This window comes from Perca fluviatilis, chromosome 21, assembly GCF_010015445.1.
Source record: "Perca fluviatilis chromosome 21, GENO_Pfluv_1.0, whole genome shotgun sequence".
Classification (NCBI taxonomy): domain Eukaryota; kingdom Metazoa; phylum Chordata; class Actinopteri; order Perciformes; family Percidae; genus Perca; species Perca fluviatilis.
This window is the reverse complement of record NC_053132.1, coordinates 23,031,970-23,054,367: the sequence shown is the minus strand read 5'-3', so window position 1 is coordinate 23,054,367 and position 22,398 is coordinate 23,031,970. Positions and strand designations below refer to the sequence as shown.

At 41.9% G+C, this 22,398-nt stretch overlaps 1 protein-coding gene across 3 annotated transcripts in view; it reads right to left on the bottom strand.

The window, feature by feature from the left end:
- Nucleotides 1–22,398, bottom strand: part of lmf1 (lipase maturation factor 1) — a 38,147-nt gene that overhangs the window by 10,796 nt on the left and 4,953 nt on the right. For 2 of the 3 annotated variants that reach the window (XM_039788193.1, XM_039788192.1), the window contains exons 3-5: nucleotides 20,201–20,211; nucleotides 17,410–17,558; nucleotides 5,333–5,398 (exon numbers count right to left, since the gene is read on the bottom strand). In XM_039788193.1, coding sequence (XP_039644127.1) covers nucleotides 5,333–5,398; nucleotides 17,410–17,558; nucleotides 20,201–20,211 — 226 coding nt within the window. The other variant, XM_039788194.1, reaches the window with a different exon arrangement.

The following is a 22,398-nucleotide window of genomic DNA, read 5'->3' as shown; positions in this document are numbered from 1 at the left end:
TTTGGTTATTGTAGAAATATTACTATTATTTGGATGCGTTATTCTCAGTACAAAATTCATATAGTGTTGCTCGTTGCATAAGAGTTGCGTGTTGTCTTGTGGTCTTGTGTTGGGAGACACATTTGCATTCCCTGTGAAATGAACGAGACTCGGACGAATACATGGTTTAGCATATGACTGACATGTTGGAAACTGTGAAACGGTTTTCTGTGCCAGACAGAGAAGTAGACAGGAAACAGCTTATCAGAGAAGTAGACAGGAAACAGCTTCTAGGTTGATGTGTGTGATCGTACACAGAGAAAAAGGTCACAAGAAGAGGAAGTTGCAACTGAAGAATACCTGCGACTAATTGTGGTCTATGAAACAAAAACGAAACACACACACACACACACACACACACACACACACACACACACACACACACACACACACACACACACACACACACACACACACACACACACACACACACACACACACACACACACACACACACACACACACACACACACACGCCTAGATACAGAAGAGGAGCAACGCCCCTGCATAGGAGGTTAGGGAGATGTTGAGATGGGGCTGTTCACAATTCGAGAGAGACTCAGTGGACCTGACCCTGTATACTTTGTCTGCGGCCAGGGAAACTTAGGATCCATTTGTGTAACCCACATGTGTTTTGTACTTTTGGAATACTTTACTAGTAAAGTTACTAGACTTGAACCTATCGTCTCAGCAAATGATTTCAGCGTTCTGGTTGACTTTAACGGACTCGCGGGGAATTGATAGGCGGATCGATTGGAGTCCGACCACTTTGGCCTTCAGGCCCACAACCTTTTCCAGAATTCCAGAACCACACAACTGAACTGACACTTCGCTGCAACACAAAAAATATATTTATTCACCTCTACACAATGAGGCATATTTTCATTTCATTTTGATTGAACTGTATTTTTGAGGAACTGTAGGTCTACAAAATTAATTTTACAAGAACTTCTTCATAGGGAAACCAAAACCCAAAGTAGGCTATAGATAGTATGAAACCATTCATAATGAAACTAATTGCATATTTGCCTCAGCGGCAAAGTTGGCAGCCTTGCGGTGTGCATTTGATGTTTCTTGGCTTTTGGAAAAATAACTCCAAGGCTGGGTTACACTAGAACGGCCAGCACGGTCATTTTGAACTGTTTTGAAATTTATGTGTAATAACTTTGCTTAATAAAAAAATACAATCCTGCTGGTACCTGACTTTTCCTAAAAGAGTCTGTATTTTCATTTAAAATAGTTTTTATATACTGTACATTATACAAAAGGCAAAGAAAATACAATCACTTTGACCTATTTTGGCCATACACTGTCATATTGACTGCTCGGATTTTCGCGGTTTTGTTTTTAATCTTTTGCGTGGTTGAAGATGCATCTTGGTTGCTTAGTAATAATCATAGCCTCTGTCAGAGAAACGTAACTAGCGGTCTCGAGTAACAAGTGTGGGCAATGCATCACCGATGGGCCGAAGGCAAAGCCAGAGTCGGTAACGTAGGCTACGGCGTGGATGGTTCTGAATCAGAAGAAAAGCACCGGGCGATCGCTCTGTGAAAGGCGCGGTACACGTAGACGGTAGCTGTCTACACGTAGACGGTAGCTGTCTACGTGAAAGGCGCAGTACACGTAGACGGTAGCTGTCTACGTGTTCATATAACTTTATACATGCTACAACTGGCTGGAATCATTACACACATCCTCTCCAAGGAGTGCACCAGCTGTAAAATGTCCCGGAGGAAGTTCATGCAGCAACTGGCAGAGGAGCTGAGAGCGGAGTTTATGCAGGAAAAAAAGGGCAGCGGCGCACGGTCCGAACAGCGCTGCGCACCGCAGCAGACACCAAATCGGAGGCAGTGCCTGCCAGGTTAGGTTAGGTTATAAATGTTCAAATAACATACTTTTAATTGTTTTTTGGCTGTGAATTATGTTGAATGAATTTCCCCCAATATGTTTCATGAATGTATGAAATAATTTAGCCTACTAGGCCTATGCCATGATATGATATCGATGGCGTTGTATTGAATCAACAGCCACGTGCAATTTAGCTAGCAGGTGAAGGTGAAACTAAAAATGTGCGAGAACTATAGACTAATACAGGCTTAAATGAACTGACAACATAAGTTATACGACTTACAGTTGTCAAGAATGCACACATGCCATCTCAACCGGGTCCTCCGGACAGCCTGTCTCTTTTTTCTTTCTCCCTTTTCTCCGAGTGGCGCGCGTGCCCACTCATGTTGTGAAGCGCGTGTCTGCGCTATTCTCCGTCGACGCGCTCTTTACAATCACTGCTGATAGACGGCTTTTTGTATATATATATATATATATATATATTTCTGGCGGGAGAAATCTAACCGTGGCGGACCGCCACTTGCCAATCAACATAGAGGAAACACTGCAAGAGGGTTCACTCCTCGTTACGCTAAGGAACCGAGAGTGGTCCTCCAGTCTCTTTGGTAGAGAGAGACGAGGAAAACAAACGAGCATGCAAATGGAAATTATCGCGGCCGTAAAAATTTACGAGCTCATTTTTTTTTTTTTTTTTAAATCGTGCGATTAATTGATTTATTGACTATCGTGACAGGCCTAATGTCAACCTCATTGTGGGGGTCCCATGTAGTCTGAGTCCTTGGCAGCGTCCCAGGTTTGGATTCCACATGTGGCCCTTTGCTGCGTGTCATCCCCACCCCCGTTCCCGTCTGTCTATACTATCTAATAAAGAAAAAGGCTCCAAAAAATTATTTTAAGGAAAAAGGAAACTGGCACTCAGTCGTCAAGAAATTTGAGAACTCCTGTCTTATAATCCCTTAAAACAGAGCAAAAGTACTGACTTTGTGACATAAAATCATATTCTACATAATGCACAGTGGTTCAACCAAAGAATGACTGCCCCTGTTCAGCCCGTTTCATATGATTCATTATCAGAGAGGACAGAGACCGTTTGATATGTTACAAGAAATAGAGATGATGAATTAAGAGTAGTGAAAAAAAAATATCCTATCTCATATTTCATTTTACAACCCCCCCCCCGGGTTGACAACCACTGGCTCAGTGATTTCCATGGCATTAGCAATGCTAAAACTGTTCTAACCCTGGGAACTAAAAGTCAGGGGACATTTACAATGCAGTGAACCAGTAAATCAAATGCAGTTTTATTTCCAAACTAAATAAAAAGCCAAAAACTGCGACAGTTCATTTTTGGGGTATATCATTGCTGATTCCCTTCCTTTAGCTATCCGTGGGTACATAATCTCTGCACCAGTTACCCAGTCCCACGGGAGCCATTGTATTACAGTCTATAACTCCGTTCCCATTGTATTACAGACTGTATCTACAGTATATTGTATTCTTGATAGGTGTGTGTGTGTGTGAGTGTCATCTCCAGTCATCCAGTCCCATAGGAGCCAGTGTATTCCTGTCTATGTTAATTACAGAAGATGGCCCTTCTCCCTCTGCGGCTTGGTAACAGCGGTGTGGGTCAGAGCGGTTGAGCGTCTCACAGGGGGAAAAACAAACAACCTCACGGTCTTGCATAAGAGGCTGATTTACTGAAACCCCTGACAGCGGTTCCTGTAATGTGTTGCCCTGGTGTGGTTAGCCCGATGGGAGTTCAGGAGACAAAGCCGTGATGACACAATGTTTTTGCATAACTGGATCAGTCTTCAGATGTTAAGATTATCAATGAAAACAGTTCTGCTGGCCATCTGCCCACAAGAATGATTAAAAAATAAGCCTGTTCTGCGATGCAGTGCCCTGGTATTTTGATAGTTTTCATGAGATCTTTGGTGCTCAGGGCTCACTGCTCTGTGCGGCTTTCTGCACTGCTCTTCCCAGAAGTCAACAAAGAGCCTTGAGATTTGATGCTAGTTCCTCTTATTTCTTTTGTCTCTCATGCCAACCACCCTGTCCTCTTTCACTGTTGTTGCAGCTACAAAACATCATATGCATACTGTATATTGCATTATATTTGGACGAGCGAAAGAAAGAACTACAAATCCACAGAATTAAAAAAAACACATGTCAATGAGCATTAGAGGCAGCGTTACATGGACGTAGGAAAATTAAGACCGGTTTAAAATTATTTAAGACCTAGAACACAATACTTCAGCGACTTTAAGGCCTAACATTTTTATTTTGAAATTTGTAGACTTTGTTTTTTTTTTTTTTACTTTTTAAGACGCCGCGGAAACCCTGCTCCCTGTATTTCTCAGTGTACCAGAGCTGTGGTGTCTGGTGTCCTCAGAACGAGTAGTTTATTAACTCCACAATGTTGTTACGTGAGCAATACACTAAGTGCCGTCAACCAACCCCGGTCCTATTTTAACGATCTAGGCGCACGGCGTGAAGAGCCTGGCGAAGGTGCATTTACGCGCCGTACAAATCCACTTCTGCTAGTTTGATGGCGGAAAAAAGGGTCCGTGCACCAGGTGCATGGTTCAAAAGGGTTGTACTTAGTGTCTTCATTAATCATAGGTGTGTTTTGGGCGTAACATGCAATAAACCAATCAGTGTCCTCTCCCATTCCCTTTAAAAGCCAGGCGCGTTTGTTACTTCGGCGCATTGCTATTATGATGGCAGATTTTGCTAAGCAGGAAGGAGAGATTTTCAGGAGAAGAAACTGATCAGCTCGTGCATGAAGTGAAAGCGTCCGAGCAGATCATATCATAATAATATTTCACATTGTGATATTTATATTTTTTATCTTTTGTGTGCTGCTGCGCTTCCCTGTGTGTGTAGCAAGCATAGTGTGCGCGTGCTGTGCAAGAGCCTAGGCACATTTTACTAATGCGCTGTTAAAATAACAATGAAATGCTGCATTATTGACTTTAGACCAGGTTTTTGTTGGTCAATGGCATGATCTCTTCCCGCTGCCTCAAGATAACAATGCTCCAAGAATGCACCTGAACACACCTCCCTGTAAGACCAGCACGCCCATGGGCGCACAGATGGGCGCAGGTGCATTTGCTAATTAAACGACGCGGGCGCTGGACGGGAAATTGACAACTGCGTTTGTCTTAAACTAGCAAAGACACTTAGGGTTGGGCTTTGCGCTGTGCCGGGTGCAAGATGGGGCCTTTACAATTCTTCACAGCATAGCTGCTTATTCTGGCTTTCTGATTGGTTACACAGTATGTCACAGTATTGGTTACACAGTATGTCAGGCTACCTGTATTACCCAGTACAGGCAGGAAGTGGGGAGAGAGACCAAAGCGACACAGTGTTTTTATTAATACCACTGTGAAAGGGGAGGGGGGCACTCTAACTTTAAATACACAATAGCATTGTTTACACCCACCTCATAGTGGTAGTCCATGCAGGTGAGGTCTCTCCAGCATTTGTCGCCTCGGATTTTAATGAGACCCTGAAAAAGACAGAAAACACACAAACATGTTACAGTTTACGATGCAGTGTCCTTGGTGCTGTTGTCAATAAAAGTCAAATAAGCAACCATCAACCGTGCATTACAAAATCCGATTACAGACTCCCGTATTTTGCTGAAACGGATCAAAAGGGAATCAAACCTGATTAGGTTTCCCCCTCGTCCAGGTGCATTCATGAGAGGAGCACAGTTTGGCAAAAGCACACAAATGCAGGCTGACGGTCACTGAAGGCACCAGGAGCTATAAAAGCATCAACCTCTCCTAATAAATAATTCAACTCCCGAGATAGCCGAGATAAAGCAAACAGCCATGGCGTGATCATTTGTAGATAACAGCCTGTAACGCATATAGGTAACCACATCAAAGCTGAACAGATCAAATGAATTAAGAGGACATAACGTAAAAGTAATGAAGAGAAGAAAGGGAAGAAGTGCAGTGTGTATGTGCTGTTCCTTCTGGTCTGAATCAAGCAGTACACTTAGTACTTACCAGCATATAATGACAAGTTTAAATAAGAGATGTTCCGATACCATTTTATTGCTTCCCGATACAGATACCTGAACCTGCGTGTCGGCCAAAACAGAGCACCGATCCGATTCCAGCGGGTCATATATTTGATTATGTTTTAACAGCTGTATACTACTATCCCTGTATGGATGGGATATGATTGCTAACATTGATGTCGGCCTGGCTCGGGGGTTAAACTTTTTGTGAAAACATGAACAAACACAAACAATTCATGCCGTAGAACTTTTATCCAGAATAACCGATTATCCAGATTGACAGTCAGTCATTACGGAAAAAGAACAATAAGAAAACTACTTTAAAAAGTAGATTTTCTTCAGGTTTAGATTATGTGGGATTGGATCGGTGCATAAACTCGAGCGCTTGCCGATACCGATGAATTATAAAGACCAACCAGGTTTCATGCATAAAATGTTTAGTTCTAGTTGGACAATTTATGAGTTAAACTATTGTGTTGCGGCTGCTGTAATATGTTTTCTTTATTCTTTATTTTGTGCAGAGTAGAAGTAGACTAGACGCTGTGGATGAAATTAGTTTTGTATTGGTGTCATGTAATTCTGTGTGGGATGGGCCACTTAGTGGCATGACACATAAATAAAATATAATTCTTATAAGTGTCCAAAATCTCAAGTTACTGCTCACTGGAGACTACAGTCCGTGACTGAGTACATCCTTATATCTAGGAAGTAGTGAACGAGGGAGTGATTTTGGATACAGCCTCAGACTTGTGTGATAATGAAGTTCAGAGCCAATTCATGTGCAACTTAAACTATCAGTCACCATTCTTGCATTTATAAATTATATATAATCTAATAATAGCTAAAAATTTGATTCTGGTTACGCAAAAGGTCTGCTAATTCGCTCTTCTGCCACAAAGCTCTACGGTTTTTCAAATGTAGAGCTAAAATGTTGGTTTGGAGGACATTTGCAATTCCGTGTCACTTTCTTGATTACACTTTTGTTCACACGGACAGTTGTAAATGAGTTTTGAATGTGTTTTCTGCATGTTACAGTAACGTTGTGCACACACTGTGTAAGTGGAATACAAATTGGCCCTATTAGAAAATGATTATCTGCCAAACTCATAAAAACCTTATCAGTCTGGGCGCCGGTTCTAGGGATAGGCCGATAATCAGTCTTTTTTGGCGGTTTGCAGATTATCTGTATTGGCGTTTTATTTGCCTGATAACCGATAAAGTTAATTTGTTAAAAAGTGGTCTACTTTGGCTCGGCTCCAGCTCTGTGTCTGTCCCTCTGCTTCGGTTTCACTCACCACTGAGTCTGACTTCATGTCCCGCCAACAACACTATCTGACTATCTTTTACTGGGTATTATGTTGAAAGTTCCTCATTTATGAAATAATTGCTTAAAGCATTTAAACAAAGTTTTGTGTTGGAGTTTGTAACATTCCAAAGTCTTAACATGTTTAATCGTGTAATCGTTTCAGCTGGACTTGCAGGTCTGTATATTGTTGAGTAGTTTAATTTATAATAAAACATTGTAATTTCTAAAATTACATGTGTTTTGTGTGGAAAAAAATCTTAATTTGTAAAGAAACTAAAGCTGTCAGATTAATGTAGCGGAGTAAAAAGTACAATATTTCTCCCTGAAATGTAGCAGAGTAGAAGTAGAAAGTGGCATGAAAAGAAAAGACTCAAGTCAAGTACAAGTACCTCATGTGTACTTAAGTACAATACTTTAGTAAATGTACTTAGTTACATTCCACTACTGCAAATCACCACTGTCAGTACAGCCTCACAGAGCTGCTAGCGTGGCTGTAGAGTCTGAAGTCTTTTCTTCTGACAGTTTGTGTTGCTTCAAATAGCCAAGGGTTAAAACTGAATGCTGACAAGGCCCAGAACATTCAAAAACGTGACATTCCATCACCTGCAAGTAAGGCTACATTGACATTGCTACGTTTCTGTATGGAAGCGGAGTTTTGAGCCAAAAGCGATCTCCGTGCACACAAGTGTTTTAGCTCCAGTAGAAGTACTAATCTCCGTTTAAACTAAAGACTCTGATACACCAACCCGACGGCCGACCATCAGCAGTAAAGGCAGTCGGACTGATCAGTCTCCCCGAGTGGGTCAAAAAAGTGCCTCGGAACACACCGAAGCGATGCTGACTTGAGCGTACGTTCTGCGCGTGCGCAAGACGCAATACGTCTCCATAACAGCAGGCGGCGCTAATCTGTATTGTCGCCCAAAAAATGAAAACCGACAGCTGATTAGATGAACGCGTCACGTGGGTCTGGCTTCTCCCGAATTTCAAAGCCAGACCATAATAGCGGCTCGTTCGGAATACGATCTCGTATTTTATGAAAATAGTTCACTGAAACGCGTTTCTGAAAACATTTTAAGCGAGAAATAGGCCATGCAGTTGCTGAATCGGTCTTTATTTCAGATCGACAAAGGTCAGTTTAAAAGATTTTCGTCAGCTTTTGAGAGACGTTCATCACGCTCGTCACACTCTTCATTTCCGGGTGAGCACTCCTCACTGAGTCCGACTGCCCAGTGGCCGATTCAACAAGTCAAATCGGCCCAAATGAAGGCCGAACACACCGGACAGACTCGAGTCACTGACCTCGCCAGACTGTCCGACGGCCGATTATCGGGTTGGTGTGTCAGCGCCTTAACACGCCCAAACTGCATATCTTATTAACATTCTTGTATGCTGGGCATCAACAGGAGGCAGCATGTTGAATAAAAGGTGCCACCTACTCATCAGATAAACATTCACACACAGATGTCGCATTATCGGGAGCAAACATCTTGCCCAAGGACACTTTGTCACGTAGACCGCATGGGCCAGGCATCGAACAAGCGACCGTATTTTTGGTAGACGGCCACTCTACCTGCTGAACCACAGACTCCCAGAAATAAAACGATCGCCACAAAACCCAGAAGAAAAGACCAGGGTGACAGAAAATGCATCACATTCATTTTCCTCAGAACAAGCCCGTGACTGTCGTAGCAAAGTAGGATATGACATGATATGGTCATGTGTACATCATCTGACAACTCAATATAGAATACACATAATGTAGAAAAGGCACATGACATCCGTCCCAACATTTTTGAAATCTTTACCATGCACCATGTAATTCAGTAATCAAAACTTGAACAAATGATAAAAACAATGTTTCATGCAAGTACACTTTCACCAGAGGAATGTGTCCTCCGTTCCTAGCCTGTTTTTTTTTTCTTCTTCTTTCACCAAATTAAGTAAATAGGGCGCTATCTAGGACACGAAATGGTCAATATTGACATCTCAGCCCGCCGAATGGAATGCGGAATAAATCGTCCGCTGACTTCTCTAACCAGATTTAGAAAAAGCAGGACATTTCACTCTGATTATGAGCATTGGCTGTTGACTGCAGCTGCTGGCTGTTGAGATGATCCGAAGACGTCGCCGATAATCCAATTCAGTCATGAGATCCTGAAATGTCATCAATTACAACCTGATATACAGACCTCTGACATAATCAGAGCAGTCTGCCTGCAGCGTTCAGAGCCCTGGGGGAAGGATACTGATGTGAATTGAGCACATTTCCAGGTGTGGAAAATTTTCCAGGAAGAACACAGACTTTTAATTGAAGAGAGTAACAAATACTTTTCTACACCATTTCGATACTCTCAGAATGTATATAAAACTTAAAAAAAAAAAAAAACAACACTGCAAAAAAAATAAAAAAAAATAAGGGTAAATTCTCCATCAACTTCATCACTAAAAGGAGACCATGACATATTCTGTCAGCATGTTCTACCAATAAGTCACGGTGAGAAGTATTTCGACTTGCTAAAACAGGAACTTCCACACCCCCCCTTTCCAAAACAGCTGAGGTAAAGACCACAAGTTCTGTCTGTCTTTCAGGTACACTGAGAAGGACAAAAAATGCACATGACATGAGGTAAACCGCACAATTTTAATAGACGAGACTGGCAAAGCAAAGGTTTACCCTGGATCCCAACAATGAAAAAAAAACGAAAAGAGGATTTTAAAAAGAAAGCAACAGGAACCATGTTGGCAGCACCACAGCATGGCCTCATTTATGCCGTTTTTCCACTGCATGGTACGGCTCGACTTCTCTCAACTCGCTCCTTTTTCTGGTTTTCCATTAGCAACAGTTGTGGATAGTCTCTGGTACTTTTTAATGGTACCACCTCAGTCGAGGTTCCAAGCGAGCTGAGCAGATACTAGTCTCGCATTGCCAGACCTTCCTCCACAGCGCTGCTGCATAGGAGGGTCTGGCTAGTCCACACAGCATTCTGGGATGGGAGAAAAATGTGCTCTGGTTTATTGGCAGTTCTTTAAACCAATCACAATCGTCTTGGGTGGCGCTAAGCGCCGGACGGAGCAAAAGGTGCCGGTGCAAAATTGCATCGGGAAGGAACTTGTTTTGGTGGAACATGTGTCCGTTCAAAAGTTGTTTTAGTCGTGCAACAGAAAACTCAGATTGGACAGATAGTCTAGCTAGCTGTCTGGATTTACCCTGCAGAGATCTGAGGAGCAGTTAACCATAGTCCTCAGAAATCCACTGGAGTTTAGAACGCCAACACGGGGCGACCTCTAGCTCACCCCATCCCCAATCTCTCTCCCACCTTTCTTTTCTATCCACTGTCAACACAAATAAAGGGAAAAGCCCCCCAAAAAATCTTGAATTTTTAGAATGCCAACTCAAAGAAAGAGGAAGGGGACGGACATCCGGCCGAAACAAGGGACATCCGGCGGAATTCCCAGCCGCACCTGAACAATCCCGGAAATGAAACGTCGTCAATATAGACTAAGCCGATAAGGTGGAGTTAAAACACTGCAGATCCTGTCTGCTGCCCCCAAGCGGCCACAAAATGAGTTCAACAGCTTTAATTTAGCTCTGTGGTTAATTTTCCTTTTATCCTAGGCTCCTTTTAATAGGCTTTTATCCTATTCAATACGGTTTTAGTATTACAGATACTTATTCCTTGAAGATTAGAACGTAAATAGATACTGTTCTTTTAACTTTAATTTTTTCCAAGCAGCAAAGCAAGATCATAGGGACCTCATCATCAAATACACTTAACCCCTGAAAATCACGGTCACCCCAGATATTCAGCATAAGAGTCGAGACAAAACTATCCGTTCCAGTCGGCCAGCTGCACACCAACACCCTGGACGACAGACGGGTCAGCATGCCGGCAACACTATATCCCAAAATCCAAAAACAGACAAACCAATCGGATCTGCTCTCACAAAACACATTCTCAGGCTAACTCTAATCCCAGTTGACACCCCAAAACTCCACACCTAGCACTGCACTTCCAACTGTTAAAGCGTTTAATAGAGACTCTCCCGCCAGCAGTGAAATGTGTAATCCAATCTCCGTGCCAACACTTTAAAACAGGAAGCTCATAAACATTAGCAGAAAATCAGAGAAATTTATCATTTCAGAGTTTCTTCACAAGAAATGTACCGGCAACTCCTTCTGTGACAAAACATGGAATATCAAAATCAAAATGGAATATATAAATTATTATTAGTTATTAAACAACATGATTCGTCTAACAGGTTTTCGTTAAGATAAAATTAAAGCCAAAACACCCACAGTGAGAAGCACTGTAGAGCTCTACCATGGACAACACCCACGTGTAAATCTGTCCTCGACTAAAGAAATTCTGGTAACACTTTACTTAAAAAAAAGGTATCTACATAAGAGTGACATGACGCTGTCATGAACACATGACGCTGTCATGAACACATGAACCCTAACCCCAACTCTAACCCTAACTTGTCATGACAAAAACCGAATGACACTTACTAAAAGAAGCGGTATGTCATAAGCGTTTATGACTTGTTTAGGTTTATGACACGTTCATGACAGTGTCATGTCACTCTTATGTAGATACCTTCAAGTAAAGTGTAACCGAAATTCTTAGTCGACTCACAGATCTGTAATACTAAGTTTCTCCACAAAGAATCATGCAAAAGCACCTTGTGTTTACCAGGGATTTGCTCATAAGTTTCTTGGAAATAAGTCATTCAGCATGAAGAAGCATTGAAAAAATGACTAATCGACTAAAGAAATCTTAGATCAAAACGACCAATTAGTCGCCTGATCGACTAAGAGGGGGCAGCTTCACCCAGGTGACTTGCTAACAACAACACCACAGGTGTAAAGGAGCGCAGCGAGGCTAGCAGTTCCCACCTTCTTCCAATCTTTGTGCTAGTATACAACAATGCTAACCATGTTCTGGACATATCTCTGAATTAGTGATGCACCAAATCCAGATTTTTGGGGTTCGGCCGAATACCGAATCCACTGGTTAAGATTCTGCCGAATCCGAAACCGAATACCGACGAAGTCGTCTGGTTAACACAAGTTTTGAGCTGTGACTGTCCTTCCTTTGCCGTACCTGTAGTTGCTGCGTTTTCTGTCTGTAGATTCCTTCATGTACAACTCGTATTCTAGTCAGACCCTTCTCCACAGCATTGCGGAGGAGGGTTTGGCTAAGGGTCTGCCAAAGCGAGACTAGGGAACCATTAACTTGCTGCAGCACTAATTTGAAGACTTTAGAAAGAAGAACTACAGTGATGTGGACAGATGGGGAGAGGCTGACCTCAAGCTAATCTATTTGTAAAGAAAAGGAAATAAAAAAAAAAAGGGCTGCATATCAATCAGTAGTACTTCTCCGCTCTGCCCTTATGTAAACGCGGCTAATTGTATTTCAGAATATTTACTGTATTTCACAGTTTGTGAGCTAACATGGTCCTATCAGATCACATTAGCTACACTTTTTGGAGCTGATTACCCTCACAGGTGGCTGAAGTAAACAGGCACAAATCACACTAGCTGCTTAATGTCCCAACACAATTTGCAGGGTACATTGAACACATCTAGCTTTGCTTATGGCCACGGAAATAAAGACAATTAATCTATTAATTAATACATATGCAAATATGTGAATACTCCTGTTTAGTATAACCTATGTATATCTGACATTTGTGTTTTTTTTGTTGGAACTGATTGTGTGTGTGTGTGTGTGTGTGTGTGTGTGTGTGTGTGTGTGTGTGTGTGTGTGTGTGTGTGTGTGTGTGTGTGTGTTCTAGTGAGCCAATTACTTCCCGTATGAGGTGGTCCTTTATCTAGCTTAGCGGAGTCTGATGTTATTATCACAGGTAACCAAGGAAACAGGAGCATTTGATTCCTTCTAAATTAATGGGATACTTTTCCACAACACTCTCAATAATGTTTATATTTTCCAAAGAAAGACATCTTAAAAGCTACAGAGTATGTGGCCAGGTTAGCCCAGTTGGTAGGCGGCGCACATATATAGAGGTTTACTCCTCGACGCAGCGGCCACGGGTTCGACTCCGTCCTGTGGCCCTTTGCTGCATGTCATTCCCCTTCTCTCTCCCCTTTTGTCTTCATCTGTCCTGTGGAATTAAAGGCCTAAAATGCCCGAAAAAAGTATCTGAAATTATTGCAACAGCTGGTTAAAAGGATAATAAGTGGAAAATGCAACATCAGTAATGGTCGTGTAAAAGCACATCAGCCCATCCCCAGTATTAGTATAAGTCACCCATCTTATTGCATTTAGAAAATATTGACGTGCATATGCCACCGTGACAGCATGTACCATGATGCGGGGACAGAAAAAAAAGGGGCATCACTTTACATCACTGATAATAGCATGTAATCAGAGCGTGACAATTTGGGACATTTCTAAGTCACGTGCGAAAATACACTCAACAAACGGGTGGGCTCATACACACCATCGCCCGCTCATTTCTTATGACTGAGGGGGTCCTTTAAAGCGTGTGCTAAGCCATGTTGTCCTCGCGAGGAGAAACTGTGAAGCAGACGCAAAGCAGCGGTGAACCACCGGCTGTCAGATAAACGAATGACTGTGACCGGGGAGGATCAAACACTGAGGGACTGTGGCAGCCGTACTGCACTTCACGCTGCCGAGCCGAGCACAGACAAATCACTGTGTGACGGAGTCTTTGCTCTTCCTAGTTTCAAACAGCTTGGGCTCTCACACCGTATAATCACGTAATCTGTAGTGAATTGGTCACTGTGAAGTATATGCAAATGTGAATTCCTAGGAATTCCTACACTTTTGAATCTACGTTTTTTTTTCCCCCCAAAACATCTCACGCAGAGATTGTGAAAGACAGAGCTGAATGGTTGAGAGAAGAAATCGTAGCCTCTGCGAAAACATTTTTTTCTTTGTTTATTGTTTGACATCTGGATTGGATTGTCTGACTAAGTGCCCAACTTTCTAGATGTCTTACATTCTTACCAGCTCTCGAATGCGGCATGGTTATAAATTAAAATACAAAAAATTAAAATGAAAATCTCATTGTGAAAATCCCAGATCTGGATTATCGCCTAAATCTAATCAGATGATTCAATTGGGCTGAAAGTGATCTCTTCAGCAGAGTTTAGAAGATTTTATGGTGACTTCTTGAAATACTTTGCACACAGTCTGACAGAGTAACACCAACGCCTTCTGCTAATGTCTCCAGAGGAGATGAACCCACTCAAAAAGAAAAAAGCAGCAGAAACACAAGCAGAATTTACACAGCAATGCAATACTGTTGGGCTTCATTCAAAGTAGGAAACAAGTACGATAGTAGGCAACTGTCATGAACATTACATGTGAAATAATAATAATCCTTAGATTTAATGACAAACTGAGTAAGTGAATATTGTGCTGAAAACAATTAGACCTGTGGTTTATTTTCTCAATCGTTTAGTATATTAAAAATAAGAAAAGTGAAAATATCCTAGAGACCAAGGTGATGTCATTAAATGTGTTGTTTTGGCCAACACACAGCCTCAGACCAGAAACACAGAAATAACTGTAAAGGCCCTATCTTGTACCCGGCGCAGCGCAAAGCCCAACCCTAAGTGTCTTTGCTAATGTAAGATGAGATTTGTTTTGTGACGATTTAGTTAACAGATAACCTTTTTAGGCTTACTGAAATAAGTCATATATTTTCATTAATTGTAGCTTCATAATGTATTCTGTTCCTTGAGTTAACAAGGGAACTATCTAACCTGTTATGCCATGCCTGTAATTCAGTAACAGTTATGTTGGCGGAGGGATATGATGTTGAGAGGAGGAAGCATGTTTTGTGGTTAGTCTTGAGTTGTCCTACACTTGAGTGGTGTCATTAAAGTGAACCAAGTTTTACAGTCGAAGATGTCTCCGTGCTCTTTCTCTACCCACGGTCCGAAAGTATATATATTTAATAACGACGAGTTAATAGTTAACGCTAACAAGAACTAGCGTTACACTAGTTTAAGACAAACGCAGTTGTCAATTTCCCGTCCAGCGCCCGCGTCGTTTAAATAGCAAATGCACCTGCGCCCATCTGTGCGCCCATGGGCGTGCTGGTCTTACAGGGAGGTGTGTTCAGGTGTATTCTTGGCGAATTGCTATCTTGAGGCAGCGGGAAGTTATCGCGCCATTTACCAACAAAAACCTGGTCTAAAGTCATTTCATTGTTATTTTAACAGCGCATTAGTAAAATGCGCCTAGGCTTATGCACAGCGCGCGCACACTATGCTTGTCACACACACACACACACACACACACACACACACACACACACACACACACACACACACACACACACACACACACACACACACACACACACACACACACACACACACACACACACACACACACACACACACACACACACACACACACAAAAAAGATATTACGGTGCAAATCCGCCATCATAATAGCAACGTGCCAAGGTACAAACGCGCCTGGCTTTTAAAGGGAATGGGAGATGACACTCTGATTGGTTTATTGCATGTTATGGCCAAAACACACCTATGAATTAATGAAGACACTAAGTACAACCCTTTTGAACCATGCGCCCGGTGCAGGGACCATTTTTTCCGCCGTCAAACGAGCAAAAGTGGATTTGGACACGCCCTAAACGCACCTGCGCCATGCGCTTCACGCCGTGCGCTTAGATCGTTAAAATAGGACCCTTAATGTCTAATTTAATTTCTGAGCTTCTTATTGTACATGAACACCAGATATACAGTACAGGCCAAAAGTTTGGACACACCTTCTCATTCAAATGCGTTTCCTTTTTATTTTCATGACTATTTACATTGTAGATTCTCACTGAAGGCATCAAAACTATGAATGAACACATATGGAATTATGTACTTAACAAAAAAGTGTGAAATAACTGAAAACATGTCTTATATTTTAGATTCTTCAAAGTAGCCACCCTTTGCTTTTGTATTAATAAGGGAAAAAATTCCACTAATTAACCCTGACAAAGCACACCGATGAAGTGAAAACCATTTCAGGTGACTACCTCATGAAGCTCATTGAGAGAACACCAAGGGTTTGCAGAGTTATCAAAAAAAGCAAAGGGTGGCTACTTTGAAGAATCTAAAATATAAGACATGTTTTCAGTTATTTCACACTTTATTGTTAAGAACAAACCATATTGTATCATTCATAGTTATGATGCTTTCAATGAGAATCTAGCAATGTAAATAATCATAACTGATAAATAAAGAAACAATGAATACAAGGGTTCACACAACTTCTTCATGAATACATTTGTAGTATCAAGAGTCTGTCTTATTTCTAGTAACAAATATATAATTTAACGGATTAACGTTGACAAGCCATTCTTTAAAAAAGGTAGGTTTTTTTGCCAATGGTAGGTTTGTGAAGATCCAGGACTTGATGTCACTTTACAACATTGTATAATGACTTTGCATAAAATATTGCTGAATGAAGAGAGGTCTTTACAGGGAAACAGGGCCGAGGTGGTTCCCCTCGTGTTTCAGCTCTCTTCATGGTCCTAATAGGAAAAACCCTGCAGGATTTGCAGCAACTGCAGTGATTGGCAGATACAGTGGAGCCGGTGGTCTAAAATTCACCATGGAAACTGTCAAACAACCAGACATGTTGTTTAGCCGACCATATATTTGGGTTGGATTTCCAAATACTGGCGGTGGTTTTACAGCAAAGCACTGCTCCAAAAGTAACCAGCTAAAATCGGGAGGACAAACACTGGAATGTGCCAGGAAATTATACTGTTGCAAAATGGTTTGATTTCTCCATCTTGGCTTGCTGGATGTATTCAGGTGTGTGTCTATGTACAGTACATGCCTTTCTGCTTAAATTTACAATATTTGTTTCCTCCCGGACAGGAATATCAGCAATGTCTGTTCAGGTTCTCCCGACAGGAAATGAGTTAGTCGAGGTGCTGGTGGCAGGGAATGTAGGTTCTAAGTCAACTCCAATCAATACGATTTGATTTTGTCTGACAAGTTAAACAGCCACTATGAGAATTTCTATGCAAAAAAACAAAACAAAAAAACAATTCATCCAAAAATGATCTCATTGCTGTTTTTGTTTCCCCGTCAAAGCAGTTGCACTCTGTCCAGAGATGCAGCGAACACTTGCATGTATTTGTGAAGAAGTCTTTTACTCACAGCTCCCAGCATGATGCGAACAATGAGCCACCTGAAGGTCCAGATGCAGATGAGGGAGGGGGGACAGCGGCGGGGCACCTGGGACAGAGTCCACACCGGACAGAGGAAAATCGCCAGAAATCCGGTCTCCAACAGCTGACTCTCCCAACCTGGACAAAACCCATCAGAGTATCATTTGTGGGGGTTCCTCTAAACTAAAAAGGGACAATTTGTCACAGAAGAGCAAACTATAGCTAACGCTATTAGAAAACTCGAGCTAAATCATAGACAAACAGTATATTTGTGGGCTATGGGTTGTTCATATCAAACACTAGAATATGAGGTGGATATGCAGTCCGGGAAAAGATACAGAAGTAATCAGATCAAGGACTACTGGGCTGTTAAACAGCTTAACCAGAGAACATGAACTGCACATAAGAGACTGTTCCTCTAAAATATTTTATTAAAACTACTTATTTCATTCTATTTTGGCATTATCTTAGTTTGTTTGTGTTTTTATTTAGGTCAACATCTTATATTTTATTCTATTTTAGCGTAATCTTAGTTTATTCATTAAGTCCTTTTTTTCATGAGCTTATAATTTGAAGTCTTCTGTCTTGCACTGATGGATGTGTGAAACACAATTTTCGCAATCTTGCATTGTTGTTCCATGGTAAGCAGTGATGGTGAAATGCGATGGAATATGCGGTCGCATAATCACGTTTTTCTGGAGGGACTGCTTAACATGTTTAGCATGTTTAGCCAGTATAATGTTTATGTTTACCATGGTCACCATCTACGTTCAGCATGTAAGTATGCTAACATCGGCTAATAAACACTAGATGGCTCTAGAAAAAAATAAGTTAAAAGGGATAGTTGAGATATTTTAAAGTGGAGTTGTAGGAGGTGCTTCTCCATAGTCTGTGTATTGGCTACAGTAGATGGCGGTCGGCTCGCCCACCAGTTTGGAGAAGCAGGCAGGAGTCCCGACACAAAAGCTACGCAATGTACTGCTAAAAGACCCACCTTAAGAAATCAACATCAGTTTAAGTGTATGCTATATTTAGTAGGGCTCTCCTCAGAATATCACTTTTTGGGGCTTTAAACCTTCGGTGGAAAGTATTTTAGTATTATAGTTGAAGTTACCCGGGCAGGGGGAGGGTATATATCTATGGGGGAGGGTCCAGTTGCGTCATCTAGTCTACAGACCTTTGCCAGCAGGCGAGCGTGGATTTCTTCTGTCGATTTCTTCCCACCGAGCCGACGTGGGCTCTTGACTGTTTTGGGAGTCATCTCTTGAAATACTCCAGACGCTGGACTTTTTTGACATCTTGCATGCCGATAGTTGCAGCCAGGTTGCTAGCCCTCACGTGGTCAAACTTTCGGTGTGGTTGCTGGTAACGTTAGACGATAGCTCAGGCCAGACGCCAGGATGAAGTGAGGCAGGCCGTCTCAGGTTTACCTGCCTGTGAATCTATCAATTTCAGCACCCGGGAGAGCAACGCACATAGGCCTACACACAGACGTCTGAGAATAACTGATTATATTGAATGCATAAATACGTAGTTCGGGATTATTATTAGGGCCCAACGGGCCCAACGGGCTTAGCATGCTGGAAAACTCACAAAAATTGGCACACATGTCAGACTTATTTGAAACTACATCATCATCATGTACTTATGCAGACCATGTTATATGGTCAAAAGCTCAAGAGGACCTTGTAAGGACCTTGTGTAAAGATTTTTTTAACTTAATTTTGGAGATTTCTAAAAATAAAAATACAAAGTCTGCCAGGCATGCTATTCCAGAGCCGAAGGCCCCCCTAACAGCGAAAACCAGTGGCCTCTGGTTTTGGTCTAGACTTGGGAACAACCAGAGGAGATTAGTCTGCAGACGTTTAAGCTCCACTGTCAGCTACAGGGTGATAATAGCTCCAAAAAAAACAGAGAGTGAGGGAGAGAGACAGTGAGAGTGGGAGAAAAAGAAAGAAATGTTGTTGTTTTTTTTAAAAAGAGAAACAGAAGCCACAACTCAAAACCACAGACATTGGCCTGGCGTCGCTGAATTCAAAAGGGTCATTAACCAATCACAGAGCTGCCACTCGCCACTTATCTGGGCCGGAGCCCTACATACAAGATACTGTTTAGACTTTCTAAAATATTACCTTTCTGCCCCCTCCCCCCCTCCCTTTTTAGGATTATGTTCATGACAGTTTACTGGGTTCAAGTAAGGAGGCAATGTACTGCACGTCAGTAAACCGCCTTTCTGGCAGTGACTGGGTTTTAAACCCATACAACTGACTGTGAACTATTTGAACCAACTGACTGTAGACTGTGAACTACAACCAAGAGGAGGTTGAGAGTGACTCAGAATGCAGAATGATCCATGACTCTACAGCTGCATGCTTCCCAAGGATGAAACCCCTTCAAAAATAAGATTCATTTTTAATTGTTTGAGATTAATTCCCAAAATCCTCCTCTGTTGAAATAATAGGATTGGATAGATATAGCTTCTGTATTAGAATATAAAAATGTCCATTTCTACTCCACAAACACCAGTCTGACATATATAAATGCATGCATCAGATGTGTCAAAAGGAGGTCAGTCATATGCAGGTTTGGTTTGAGGGACGTGACCACGTAGCTTTCACCGTAAACAAACCAAGACGGCATCCAAACCGGAGGGTCTTACATACATGCTTTGCCTCAAATCCACCTCTTCTATTTGATGTGGGGGGAGAGACAAAGGACGCGGTCCTGGATTTTGTGTTTAAGTTTGAAAACGGTGACGGTCAACGGTGATGTTCACTTACCGAAGGAGTACCTAGAAAGAGAAAAAGAAGGGGAAAACAAAAGGACACGGAAATATGAAAAAAATCTGATGAATTCTTTCACATTTAACCTTGAAGAACTAAAACAAAGTTGCTAGAATGACCCAAACATGACATTTATCTTAACTGTATTCGTTGTTCGTAGAGATGCACCGATAGACCGGCCGGTGACCGGAATTGGCCGGTTTTCACGTGCTCGGCCGTGACCGGCGACCGGCAGGTCTGTCTGACATATGCCGATTTCATGCCGTCAACGCTACAATTAACTGACAACATAAGTTCTACGAGTTACAGTTCTCAAGGACGCACGCACAGCACGGTCTCTTTTCACTTTCTCTCAACTTTTCATTTTTGTTTAGTTGGATATTGGATGTGAAAAGAAGGAAATGGTTCTAACATTGCACTTTAGATGTGTGTGAATTTCCCACACCAGGAGTCATTTATAGTTGTATTTTATAGTGATCCATTATTGGTTTAAAGAAATGTTCTATGTTCTGTGCAAAATGTTCTATTAAAGAAAAGATAGAAAATAAATATTTGTGTGTGCTGTAAAGTGGTTAGAAAAAATGAAATCGGAATCGGTTAAAATCGGTATCGGCTGGCCTAACTCAAAGAAAATCGGAAATCGGCCTAGAAAGTTGTAATCGGTGCATCTCTAATTGTTTGGTTTGGTTTTGCATTTGGGGGGCAGCGGAACAAGCTGGAAATACAACACTGGCATAAAGTTGTCATGGTAAACCAGTCATGGATTTATGGATAATGAAAGAAACTCATCATATAATTCCAATATGATGTGCGTTTACATTTTCTAGTGCGTTCAGTGTGGGCAGAAGTCTCTGACGAGGGTGTGCGTGGTGGTCACCTTTAATATTCACGGTCAGGGTATCAAAGCGAGAGTGTTCGGGAAAACCCGCAAAATGTCTATATATTAACACTTGTGTTGTCTTCCCCCGTCGACCATGCTACTTTTTGTTTTTCTGGGTCAAAATGTTAAAAGAATTCCAACTTTTTGGTCGTCTTGCAACATGGCATCATGACTTCCAGTAAACATACACGCTAACTTTCTTAAAGCGCCCATATTATGCTCATTTTCAGGTTCATAACTGTATTTTAAGGATTTACCAGAATAGGTTTACATGGTTTAATTTTCAAAAAACACCATATTGTTGTTGTACTGCACAGCTCTCTCTCACTGCTGCAGGTCCTCTTTTCACCTGGTTTCTGTTTTAGCTACAGAGTGAGACCTCTTTTCATCTTCTTCTTCTGTACTATCTTTGATTGCACTCGCACATGCGCAGTAGCTCAGATGTAGAGCATGTCAGCTAGCTAACTCTAGAGACAGTAAAAGAAAGGCTGTTTCTCCAACTTCGGTCAGTTACAAGGCAGGATTAGCTGGGAGACTTCTAAATGAGGGCGCACATGTAAGTAGTTCTTTTGTAGATTATGGTGAACTTGTGTGTGTTGTAGCAGTGCTTTGCTATTGAGAACGACGTAGCATGCTAGCGTTAGCGTTAGCCGGCTAGCGCTAGCATTAGCCGGCTAACGCTACGAGCTAACGGTTGTGGTTAGCCAGCTCATTTCGTTTTCGTTTTTCGTTTTCGTCATTCATTTTGAACAGCTCACCAGGAGACTGAAGGCAGGACACATTCAGAAACCGTATCTCACTCAAAACAGCATGGATGGATTTTTTTCAAAGTTTGTATGTGTGTGGAAGCACCAGAGACACAAAAGAACACCCCAAATCCCAGAAAAAGTGTTTTTTTCATAATATGGGCACTTTAAGCCAAGTGGCGTGTTATCTGTACGCGTTTTGAGCTACCCGCGTGTATGTCTACGCTGTATCCAGCGGACGGCAGTCTGCAACGTCACAGGATAAACATACACGCCACGTGCTACTTTCTAAAGCCACGTGGCGTGTTGTCGCGAGGCTAAGTGTTACCTCCTTGTGCGGCGATTTGCCCTTTCATACTACGGCGTCAATTCACACGCAATCGCAAGGTCATGTAAGTCAATGGAGGCCAAACGGCGTTGATAAACACGCTAAAAAATCGAGTATGTGTCTTGATAACACGGCAATAATGGCATGCGAATTCATACATACGCCATTTCATGAGATCAGTCTGCGTCTTGACACTTTTGTCACTTTTTTCGAAGTTTCTGTCAATATTTTCCTGCACTTT